The 11,677-nt window shown below is 37.7% G+C and overlaps 2 protein-coding genes across 2 annotated transcripts; one reads left to right on the top strand and one right to left on the bottom strand.

Annotated features, from left to right (window-relative positions):
- The first annotated feature begins 6,634 nt into the window (after positions 1 to 6,634).
- Positions 6,635 to 7,982, top strand: LOC133334599 (probable cytosolic iron-sulfur protein assembly protein Ciao1). The gene is made up of 2 exons (XM_061542914.1): positions 6,635 to 6,905; positions 7,206 to 7,982. Exons 1-2 carry the CDS (start codon positions 6,635 to 6,637, stop codon positions 7,943 to 7,945), a joined length of 1,011 nt encoding a protein of 336 aa, XP_061398898.1. The 3' UTR covers positions 7,946 to 7,982.
- A 26-nt stretch (positions 7,983 to 8,008) lies between these two features.
- On the bottom strand, positions 8,009 to 8,881 carry LOC133334600 (DNA excision repair protein ERCC-1-like). Its single transcript, XM_061542915.1, has 2 exons — positions 8,258 to 8,881; positions 8,009 to 8,197 (listed from the first exon to the last, which is right to left on the bottom strand). Exons 1-2 carry the CDS (start codon positions 8,879 to 8,881, stop codon positions 8,009 to 8,011), a joined length of 813 nt encoding a protein of 270 aa, XP_061398899.1.
- Positions 8,882 to 11,677: the final 2,796 nt, after the last annotated feature.

Genomic DNA, 11,677 nt, shown 5'->3' on the forward strand with positions numbered 1-11,677 from the left:
CCTAAAAGAGGATGTGCCCGCACCAAAGCCATCGGTTTGGACTTCGGACTTCATTCTGACTCCTGTACATCTCGATTTGCTTCCTTTTTCTGGGAAAACACGTTTTTCCTCTCTCTCTTTTTCTCCCGAAAGTTCTCCATCACATTACATGTTGTTACTGTCTGCAGGGTTATCCTATACGCGGCGTTTTTCACCTCAGTAGCATTACGACACTCCTGATCGTACCATGGGTTTATTGATGGTGATCTTTGGTACCCAAGTGTTGATCTTGCTGCTGTTTGTAGGGAGTATACAATTCTTTGCCATTGTGTTTCTATATTATTATCAGGACAAGGAGTGCTTTTGTCTAGCAAGTGGGTAAGTTGAGCGGAGTAGGCTATTCTGCTATCTGTTGTGTTTGCAGCTTTTCGACGTCGAGTTTCCGTGTTACATTAGACCGCACCTTTGCTGCTACATTTTGACGAGTGTGAACCCTGGCTTCTACAAGGAATGGTCCAAATCGATATTCGCTCCTCGTATCGATCGAACGTCTAAAACACTGGACGAATGCCTTCCGTCTATCACAACATGATCAATTTGATTTCTCTTTGCTTGATCGGGAGAAATTTAAGTGGCCTTGTGTATATCGAGATGTATTTTCCTGCCGCGAAGTCAATCAACCTAATTCCGTTGTCTAATGTTTCTTCGTGGAGGCTGAATTTTCCGACGGTGGGGCCAAAAATATTCCCCCTTCCGATTTTTGCATTGTAATCTCTTAGAAGAGTTTTAATGCCATGACCAGGGGAGCGGTCGTAGCTGTGTAGAAACAGCTACGGCCGCTCGCAAAATATGTCTTTTGTCTGCTCATCTTTGTCTTCCGTCGGAACATAGGCTCAAATAAGACTGATGTAGAACAACTTCGCATTTATACGGATTATAGCAATTCGCTCATCCACTAAAGTAAATCTGAAGACGAGGTCCTTTATTCTCCCGTTAACGAAAAATCCGCAGCCAGATTCATGTCTCGTTTCATGGCAGCTATATACAGTGCGTAATCATGTGATTTACTTACGCCTGTCCCTTTCTATTGCATTTCCCGTAAGGCAATAATACTGGCTTTGAACTTTTTGAGTACATCCGCCAAAGCGAAAACTGCGCCTGTTCTGTACAACGTGCGCACATTCCAAGTGCAGATTCGCAGATTGTATTCCTTTATACGTTTGCGGTGTTCGTCCACATTAGGGGGTTGGGTTTTCTTTTTCGTTTCGTTTTTCATAGTAGAAGTGGTTTTTCGAGTGTGCAACTAACCCTATTTTTAATAGTTCTAATGGTTGAACTCACGGCACATTTCAGGTCACTATTTCAACGGGTGATGAAAGTAGCTACCACAGGTGAAGGACCAAGATTCAGGCTTATCTTGGTCCCTCATTCATCTCAATTGTGGACACTGACCTGACCTGCTTTGTCGTGTTAAAGCCAATCACAGCCGTTGCTTGGAATCTAGTACAATGTACAATAGATGGATCACATCGATTGGAGGTCTACTCAAACCAATTGCGGAAGCATATTTTTATACTTTCAGCCTTATGTCTAATATTAACATTTCGATTCGGCAAAAATTTACGCACATTCCAGAAGTTCTTAGACCTATGTTCAATAATTGAAATTTCTATCTCAATCTCGGCATAATCTATTAAGACTTCATCGTGTGTATATAAAAAATATGATTTTGTGAATCAAATATTACTTCAATCAATATTGTTCTTTATTCATCAATAAAACATATTGCACGAATATATTTTTCTATTTTTTACCATTTGCCCTTTCTATTCAATTGATTCAGTAAATTGCATAGCAGCACATCCATTATCTCAAAACATTTTGCTGTAAATTGCCAAAACATTTAACCCGCATTGCAATTTTTTTTAGCTCAAACGCTACGCTTAGAAGTTGTGTATGCAGAAGTCAGAACAGAAGTTAAATATAGCATCAAAGAACATGTAATAAAAGTATTGGGACACTTGTATGAATGAACACACACATTCGTTTCATCATAAATTTTATTTTACAGTTCTTAAATGACCCATCTACCACAGAATATATGAACGAATGAATAAAATGAAAGGATTTTATTTTCAAACAATCAGATTTAGACGAAAATAGAATACCAAAAGCAGGATTATTGACAATTCGTTTATAAGATATACGATAAAAATATAATTATAATATCATATAAAAAAATTATCATCACTAAATCTCGCAAAATTGGGCGCCATTTTCATAAAATTTTAATTTTTCAAAAAAGGTCTTCGATATTTTGCATATGTTCATACTACTCCTAGAACATATCGCCAACAGAATGGGCGGTTATTTAGCATTCCAGAATCTCCAAAGAAATGGGTTTGCAAACAATGTTACTATATAAATGTATATGTATGAATTTGGATAATATTAGGTTCATTTTCCAATCAAATGAACTGTAATTTATAATTCCGGGTTTATGGATTCTTCGCAGAAATATGTCAGATTCTGCTCACTTTTATGTATTCGGATACTCCCTGATGTATTTTCAAACTGAAAATGTTTCGCAAATATTTCCAATATTTAGTTTATTTGAGATGCTGATGGACTAGCTTAATTTTTCATCCTAAGTGTGATGTTTCGTTTTCTCAGAGGATTAAAACCGTCTGCCAGGCAATTAACAAAACTGGGCCCTAAATGTTCCGACCGATATATGGTGATATGAAGAACTGTAGGTGTCGATCGTTGTCAGTTGCTTTATTTGGTCAAGAGTGTTCGGTTGTTAAGTGCCTGCCACCACGCAACACTTCCATAGACTTACATCCAGTGTACGATCTCCGGTTTTAATCCCCAGCTCTATTGATTAGACCTCTTGTGGATAAAGAATGTAGAGAAATCTACATTCCTTATCCACTTTAATTTGTGGTAAAGGTCAGTTGTTCAGGGTTGACCCCAAGACCATTAGTTTGGGTCCAATTTTACTGAGTAGGATCCCATCGCCAGGAGCCAGGACAAGGAAGAGCATATTCCTCCCAGTAACATCTTTCCAAGCAGAATCATCAATTGATTCTGCTTCTCAGCATCCCATTAATTCAATCAATTGTGTATTCTAGTGCGGAATGGACAAATTCCAGTTTTATGTTATGTTATAGGAACACAGCCAAGGTGAGGGTGTAGTTATCCATATAACCCATAACCCTCTTAATACATATTCCTCTCACTTCATGCAAAGATGTATCAACTAATCTTGTCCAGATCAAACGAAGATAGCCTAATCCGTCTATAGTATTTCTGTAAAGTATGACTTGTTTTCCCGACATTTCGGATGAAGGTTACAATTAAATCCTTCCATTGACTTAGTGTGTATGATACACGCAGACGATCCCTAAAATGTCCTTTCAGTGTGATCAACACTCCGGATATATGTTACCGCATGCCGGGTATTACGTCATTTGATCCCGCGGATATGTAGGCTTGAAAATTTTTATTGCCTATACAAGTTTTGGTTAGCTTAGCAGGCCTTTTATCACCTTTTCTTTCTCGGTTCGAACTCTATGTTGATGGTTACATGTAGCTCTGTAGCTCAAATTGGTGGTTACATGTAGCTCTGGAGGATATAATAGCTTCCTTTTATTTTAATTCGACTCAGAATAAATTCCCAAAATATAATTATTTTAATAACTACTTTGCCATTATATAGCCATAATTTATAAGACACATATTATGCATTTAGAAATCTTTTGAAGCACATTACAACTGCAACTTAATACAACCGGCATTTCATGATTTAACAATTTTCGACAGACACGTCCGCACAATTTCAACAGATACATTACATTTCAATAACACTTTTATCATTCGGAAATCTTTTCAGTATCATACTATGAATGTACGTCATATACTCCAATTTCAATCAGATTTCATTTGGAACATGCTGGCAGTCTCAAAATGCATACTCTTACTCATACTCATGTGTTGCTGGTAGTGGCTAATAAATGATTCTCAGAACTTTAAATTTTACGAACAGTAGAATATAGATATGATAGGGATATAAAAGGTATGACATGATTCAATTGTTTTGAGACTTCAAAATTTTCAAATACACCGCGCCATCCTCAAATAATTACATACAATAAACTCGATATAAATTATTTCGAATATTCACGCATTTCATTCAAAACGATACATTAACATACTTCAAGAAAATTGTCCCTTATTTAACCACAGTGACACCTATAAATTTTCATTAAATATGCCAAATTATACTATAACAAAATTCCACATACCAAAACTGACAAATTTCTTACATACATATCCGCCTGATGACTTTAAACGGCTTCGGGGGAAAGAATGAAGTGTTATGATGATAACCCAGAACTCTATGTACCACAAATCAACTATATCCACATCTGGTTACATTCATATGCATGTGAATATTGATGAAAAACTTATTTGTAATTCAAATCACATTTCAACAACAATGTTGAATGAACACTCCAACCGTAAAGCTGGCGAACATAATGGCGAACATAACAAAATCACGATATCTAAATTGAGGTACATAGTTGTGAATTAGACAAAAAAGTGAATTATTTATAAATTGAATATATTTACAAGAGTACATAGATATGTACGTAGATGGATGACACTTTTGTGACCTAATAACACATTCGAGTAGAATATGTGTTTTGATATTTGACGTCTTAACTTAAATGATACAAATTGATTATTTTGTTTTCACCTTCAGTATATTAACAAAATTGGCTTTAATATGGAATTCGAAAAAAAAATTGAAAATCCACCCACAGTCGAAAAACTTAAAACCAGACTTAAACAAAAGCCTTATTTAATAAATCAAAGCCCAACTCTCAAAAAATGCATGGATTAGTCCTCGTGCCATGAATTCGTTAGATTTGCAGCAAGACTGCAAGTTCATTTGACCAACATATGGACAGAGTTTTTTCCCAGGGTAGGTTACGGGACAAGACGTCTTCCAGTTCAAAGAATTCCTGTTACACCGCGCCAGGGCCACATACATGATTTCATTAATTTACTGTGAAAAAAAATTAATTTGGTGGACCGGTATACTGCTTTTCATCATCCTCCACCGTTTGGAGGTCATATTGACCATCGAACCCGCCAAATGAAGAGCTCATTCAGACTGAAAATCAATGATCCTCACAGATGCACCCATCGGGAATGACTCGATCAATGTTGTCACACGTTGGTCTTCGGGGAAATCCTGATTGAGCAGCATTGTCGCTAAGCATCGGTATTGGTCTCTGGACCTCTGTTTAGAAACAGCAAGTTCAGCTTTCGCCTCTTCCTTGCCGTTCTTAGTAGGGGCCTTTGTTGACGTAACCGATCTGAAAGAATTTCTTGTCGGTATTCGAATTCCTATCCCAATGGATGAACTCGCCTTTGATTGAAAGTCTTGAATTGCCACTGCCTGCCATGGAAAAATATCGTGAGTTTCTTGTTCTGAAGGAATTTTTTTGTCGGTAATCATAATCTTATCCCGATAGATTAACTGGCCCTTGCCTTATAAGTTTTGAATTGCCACTGCCCGCCATGGAATTAGGACTTTTGTGTTGATCACAGTGGTATCCATAGCGTCTTCCTTGGCCGTTAATCATCCCAGAGAGAGGTTGAGATATTTTCTTAAATGAAACTGATGGAAGCGGTTTCCTCAATTGAATCGTGAAAAAGATGATCCTGGAGAGATATACACTCATATTCAGACTATCGATCAACTCTACCCACATGTCGATGTTTGCTAGTATAACCATTATGTTTTTGGCCCAGTATCGAACCTTTCTTTTACGGAATAATAACTCACAGACTCATCCCCTCGTTCTGTAGCATCATTTGCACTCAAAACAGAAGTCCCTTTTCCAAAATGTCTTGCTGTCCTTCCTTGCCGCAGCCTAGTTCTGACATAGCATTCTCTTTTTTCAATTTTCTTCTCTTTGGATTTTCAACCAAGCTGGCCGAATTTCCTCCACCTTTAAGGAAAATTCTTCAACATCAATTTCATGTACATTCGGTCGCAGATCCGATTCGAAGGACCAATGTAAACGGGGATCTTTATGACACCGATATTCTCGGTGGAGTGTGTAAATGCACATAAACTGGAATTAGGAGGGAAACACATAAGAGGACTCCAGGATTGGTATGTTAAGTTGGCTTATTTTATTGTAAAAGAATAATGGAGAACGGCGCTCAAAACGAAAAATATTTGTGATAACATTGAAAACATACAGATTTATTGCTAAAAATAATAAAATGGACAGACAATGGAACATTTTAGTACTGAGTTAATTATTAAAAGATTATTAAGAATTACTATTAGATATTCAACAATATTTTTCCGATATTTCAAGAACCGATTTAGAATATTTTTTTATTTGTTATTCAATTTAAAATCCGAATTCTTGCCTTCATTAATTCTGCAGTTAAATCATTACTAATGATGATCTGGCAACGCCATCTCACAAACTCTATTGTGAATGGTTTACCTTATCAGCTGTCAGATTAGAACAGAAGAAAAAAACACCAACAGTTCATTGAAAAGACAATATCGGACGAATTAATTGATACGGAAAAAACACACAGACACTATCCATCGGAAAACATGAGTAAATTACAATGCGAACACACACTCCAAGGACACAAGGGACGTATTTGGTGTGTATCATGGCATCCAAAGGGTAATGCATTTGCCTCGTGTGGTGAGGATAAAACCATAAGGATTTGGTCACTGTCGGGTAATACTTGGACAACAAAAACAATACTCTCGGATGGACACAAACGGACAATACGCAGTGTGGCATGGTCAAAGTGTGGACAATATTTGGCATCGGCAAGTTTTGATGGCACGACAGCTATTTGGTCGAAGGCGTCAGGTAAGTTTCAAAATTTATAATTTTGACAGAAGTTTGGGTTGCACATTTCAATCGATCTAATACTCAAAATACAGTCAATATCGTTTATAATGACGATATATCGGTTATAACGGTGGTAACCAAAAGCCCAGGTAAAAATTTCCGCCCACATTTGTTATCCCTTATAGCGCCCAATTTCGACGGTCCCTTGACCGTTGTTATAAGCGATTTCGACTGTAGTAAGTTTAGATCGATCCGTTAAGCTTCCCTTAAATTATATATGGATATGTTTTCCTTATTTAATGCCCCTCTCCTTTCCAGGTGAATTTGAATGCAATGCCACATTGGAGGGCCACGAAAACGAGGTGAAAAGTTGTAGCTGGTCCAGCTCCGGCTCATTGTTGGCCACATGCTCCCGCGATAAATCCGTTTGGATTTGGGAAGTCACTGGTGATGATGATTTTGAATGTGCCGCTGTCTTAAACGCCCATACTCAGGATGTCAAACGCGTTATATGGCATCCCACGAAGGAGGTCTTGGCTTCATGTTCCTATGATAACAGCATTAAAATGTATGCCGAAAATGCCCTGGATAATGATTGGGAATGCACGGCCACACTGGGTGGACATTCCAGCACGGTCTGGGCTATTGATTTTGATGCTGAGGGAGATCGCCTTGTTTCAGTTAGTGATGATTGTAATATGAAAATATGGCGTGCCTATGCTCCTGGTAATCCTGAAGGTATTGCTACGCCGGATAATGAAACCGTTTGGAAATGTGTTTGCACCGTGGCCGGGGAGCATTCTCGTACTATTTACGATGTATCATGGTGTAAATTGACGGGACTTATTGCCACAGCTTGTGGTGATGATGCCATTAGAATATTCAAAGAGGATGAAGAGACTTCAACGAAAAATGAACCGGTGTTTGTTCTGGCCACAGCTCAAGATAAGGCCCATATGCAAGATGTCAATAAGGTCACATGGAATCCGGTTGTACAACATCAACTTGTGTCATGTAGTGATGATGGTACCATTAAAATTTGGAAGTTTGTGGAATAATAAAGTGTTAACAAAGAGATTTATTTTCATACAATAAATTAGACAATAAAAAAAGATATTTAATTATTTTGTTAGGAAAGGTTCCTGTAGGGTTTTGTACAATTTCTTGGCTTTACGTGGTCCCAGACCCGTAACCTGTGACAAACGTTCTTCACTGGCATTTACGATTTTTTCCAAACTACCGAAATTTTGCAATAACGTGGTGGCATCGGTTTTGTTGACAGGTTTTATGTTCGTTAGGGCAGAGACAAGCTATAAAAGAATAGGTTTAACAAATTTCCATAACATAGGTCTGCAGAAATATATAACTACCTTTTGATGTGGATTCGCATCCACACGTTCCATGATCCAATCCGGTGGCTTTTTCTCAAAAAGTTTGTAAGTTTCAATAATTTTCCCCGCCTCCTCGGCATTCCATGCCAACATCAATGTTAAATCCGCCAAAAGACTAATACGTGTAAGTGTTTTGAGAGCTCCATGTGGTTCGGGTATATCAACCTGCACCAACAAAACACGTAATTCAAATAATTTACCCAACTCCTTTAGCCTCTGACATATATAATCAGGATTCAGTTGATGATATTTCAGCGATAAATATAAAACACAAGTTGTCCTGCCCACAACATAATCTGGTATAATATCATCACGATATTCTAAGGGACAATTTAGTATGGATTTTAATATGGGATTTCCTCTTTGCTTCGTATGTACCAAGATGCAGTGAGGATTTGAGGCAGTGATTTTGGCAGCAGTTTTGGGAATTTCATCAGGTTTGTTTTTTTGTACTGTGGTGGTAGCTGCTGGCGGGTTGTTTTGCTTTGGTGGAATTGTGGGTTTCCTTGCAGGTGGTGTTGGTTCCTTTCGAGGAATTTTTGCCGGTACTGGTATTTCCATTGTGGCCAGAGCCAAGTCGAAGGAATCATCATGGTCATCCATTTTTTGGGGATTAATTTATTAAAGGGGTTATAAATATTCAATTGTTTTGTATAAAATTCTGTTTGTTTACTTAAATAATTCACAATAGACACTCCACTGCAAATCAATCACAATAATTAATAGCACATATTAGAAGGGGTAATACAATTTTTCTAATTTGAAATTTTAAAACTTTCGCTACAAGCCATTGGCTGGAATCAGGACAAGAAAATTAGTATGTTGTATCCTCCGTGTATCTGTCTTGGGAAGATGCCGGCTCACCGACAAAGCTCAGCAAAAGGGGGAGCTGTTAAACATGATGGGGAGCATTCATTTAAAAGAAAATGATTTTTCTTTTAAATGAATTAAAGGCGGAACACATATGAGGATTCAGGCTTGTTATTAATAATATTAATATATCTTGGTATGAAATATCAATTTATAAAGGAATATTAGAATCAAACGTGTTTTCTCCTTTTACAATAAAAGACGCCAACATAACATGCCAATCCTGAAGTCCTGTGTTTCCCACTTAAGACTTCAGGACAGACATAACTCTCAAAAAGTTTAGATAGAAAAAGTATCTGAAAAGTGCTTCTAGACTAGAATTTGGCGAACTACCAATATCGGAGTAAAAAAGAAGCCTTGTAGGAATCCTAAGAATTGGAACGACACATTTTTCGTCTAACGCTGTAGTAAGTTCGCCGAGAATTACTTTGAAATTCTATAACACAGATAATCTTAAAGCTGGGACCTACCGGTAGTCGTCAGTTTGAGTTTCATTCTAAGCTCAACCGTTCTTCTAAGTAGAGACGGGGATAAGTAATCTTCGCTGGACAGATAACTGAATTCTTGGGATTAGAGACCTTGATAAGAAATCTAGGCGGGGAATACAAGAGGATGAATAGGAGTAGAAACCTTGATACTCTAGCGATGACTAGGATATGGATGCTCTACCTACATTAAGACCTTACTAAGTTATCATGTAAGGATACGAAGTAATTCTTGGGCAAGATTCTGTACAAAGTACTCACAAAACGATACGAAAGGGTTATACTGCAAGGGATAACTTAATATATACTCGCCTAGGGGTAGCAGAGCTGAATGCTAACGGACCTTCTCCTCAATCTTATAGAGGAAACTTGCTCCTTCTGTCTTGACAGACGAGGAAGACGTCATGGATAATTCGGTGATTAGTACTACAGCGACTACTAAAATAGCTATCCTGGTGACTCCTCCAAATCAAGGTGAGTACTCTCAGATGTTGAGTAGGGACGTAAAACCTGGCGAGGAAGAGGATCGAAACTATCTCCACGGGCTGTAGTGAAGTCCCCAGACTACTGGTGCTGATGAGTTTCACATCGTAAAGATGGATGAATCATCGGAAACAATCTCTGACAAGATTTATCGGAGAGCGATTAATTACTGCAATCGGTTTATCGCAAGGGACAGAGACTCAATTACGGAAAAGGAATTACTTCTAATTAATAGGAACTCTAAATTCTGCTGGAAGTTCTCCAGGAAATATCAGAATTATATTGCGAGGATTTCTTAATTGATAGAATTCCTACATCACCCCTTTGTAATTATCGACGATGGTGCTACCCACCGAAATCAAAATGGGTATGTTGAATTGCATATCGAGGCCTTAGGATATCGGAAGCCCATTTGGGGCCCAACAAACACCATGTTGTGAGTATTTGCTTCGCGCCGAATGATAGCAATTTAAAAATCTTTGATTGGGTCTCTAAAATAGCGTTTGGTAACTGTCTGTGGTAGTCCTTTAAAATGTTGCTCTAAAAATAGTTTTTTAAAAATTTAATATAAAAAATCCACGAAAATCCTCTAAAAAAATTACTCTTCTGATTGTGATATTCCCTTAAAATCCATTAAAAACTTACCCTTCCTTTAAAATAGGACTTTAAACCCCCATGCTTCTGTTTGTGATAGTTCTTTAAATAACTGGCTTAAAAATGAACTTCCCTAACTGTGATACTTCGGGCAAAACTGTGTTTAAAATATTTCCATTCACAATAATGATTTGTTTACATTTTTTTGTTGGTCTTTTCTCCCTCCCTCACTCTTCTAATACAAACCACATTACAGCAAAAACCCACCCACTACCAACCAACCTACCCGAATCAAAACAAGTAAAATTTCTATGCAAAAATTTCTCTACACGTTCGTTATCACTTCTGTGCATTCCTACCAACATTCCTTAAGAAAAAGAAAACAGTGTGATGCTATTCTAAATTAAAAACGATATCAAAATAATTAAAAACGAAACTCAATAATGAATGGATTGATTGTTTTCAACAATTCCAACGATGTGGTCTATCAGAAATTCAATAAAAAGTTACAACATCACTTTTTGGACAAGGCCATAGAACAGGGATTGTTGCCGGAGGAATTCGCCAAAGATAGTTGTGGTAGAAAAATCGATCAAAATGTTCTGGTGCAGCTGTTTAGTCCCCTGATAAATTCCCAACGTATTATGCATTGTCAATTCGATAATTGCTATGCCAGTATCCAGTGTGAGGAGGATTTGAATTTGGTATTTGGCGAAGTACTGGGCTATCAGTTTATAAGTATTGCACAGGAAAAGCTGGAATTGATGCAGCGACGAATGGGTGTGGTTATTGCCCTAGCTAAGGCATGCTATGGACCAAATCTCTTTGCCAGTGATGTTCAGGAGGAGTTGTTTACAACATGTATGGAGTGCTACGAGGATGAAATACGTGACACCGATTTGATATTACAAGTTGAAGCCCTACCCCGGCTAATTATCAATGCGGAGCTGCGAAGAGCTGTAAAGGG

Source organism: Musca vetustissima, unplaced genomic scaffold (genome assembly GCF_032173495.1).
Source record: "Musca vetustissima isolate MV318-11 ecotype Yass unplaced genomic scaffold, APGP_CSIRO_Mvet_v1 utg62347, whole genome shotgun sequence".
Classification (NCBI taxonomy): domain Eukaryota; kingdom Metazoa; phylum Arthropoda; class Insecta; order Diptera; family Muscidae; genus Musca; species Musca vetustissima.

What these genes read in the sequence shown, in the direction of transcription:
- LOC133334599 (XM_061542914.1), top strand. Translation starts at nt 6,635, where the DNA reads ATGAGTAAATTACAATGCGAACACACACTCCAAGGACACAAGGGACGT. An exon ending in TATTTGGTCGAAGGCGTCAG is followed by an intron (nt 6,906 to 7,205) that starts GTAAGTTTCAAA and finishes TCTCCTTTCCAG; the next exon opens with GTGAATTTGAATGCAATGCC.
- LOC133334600 (XM_061542915.1), bottom strand. Translation starts at nt 8,881, where the DNA reads ATGGATGACCATGATGATTCCTTCGACTTGGCTCTGGCCACAATGGAA. An exon ending in ATGCGAATCCACATCAAAAG is followed by an intron (nt 8,198 to 8,257) that starts GTAGTTATATAT and finishes ATTCTTTTATAG; the next exon opens with CTTGTCTCTGCCCTAACGAA.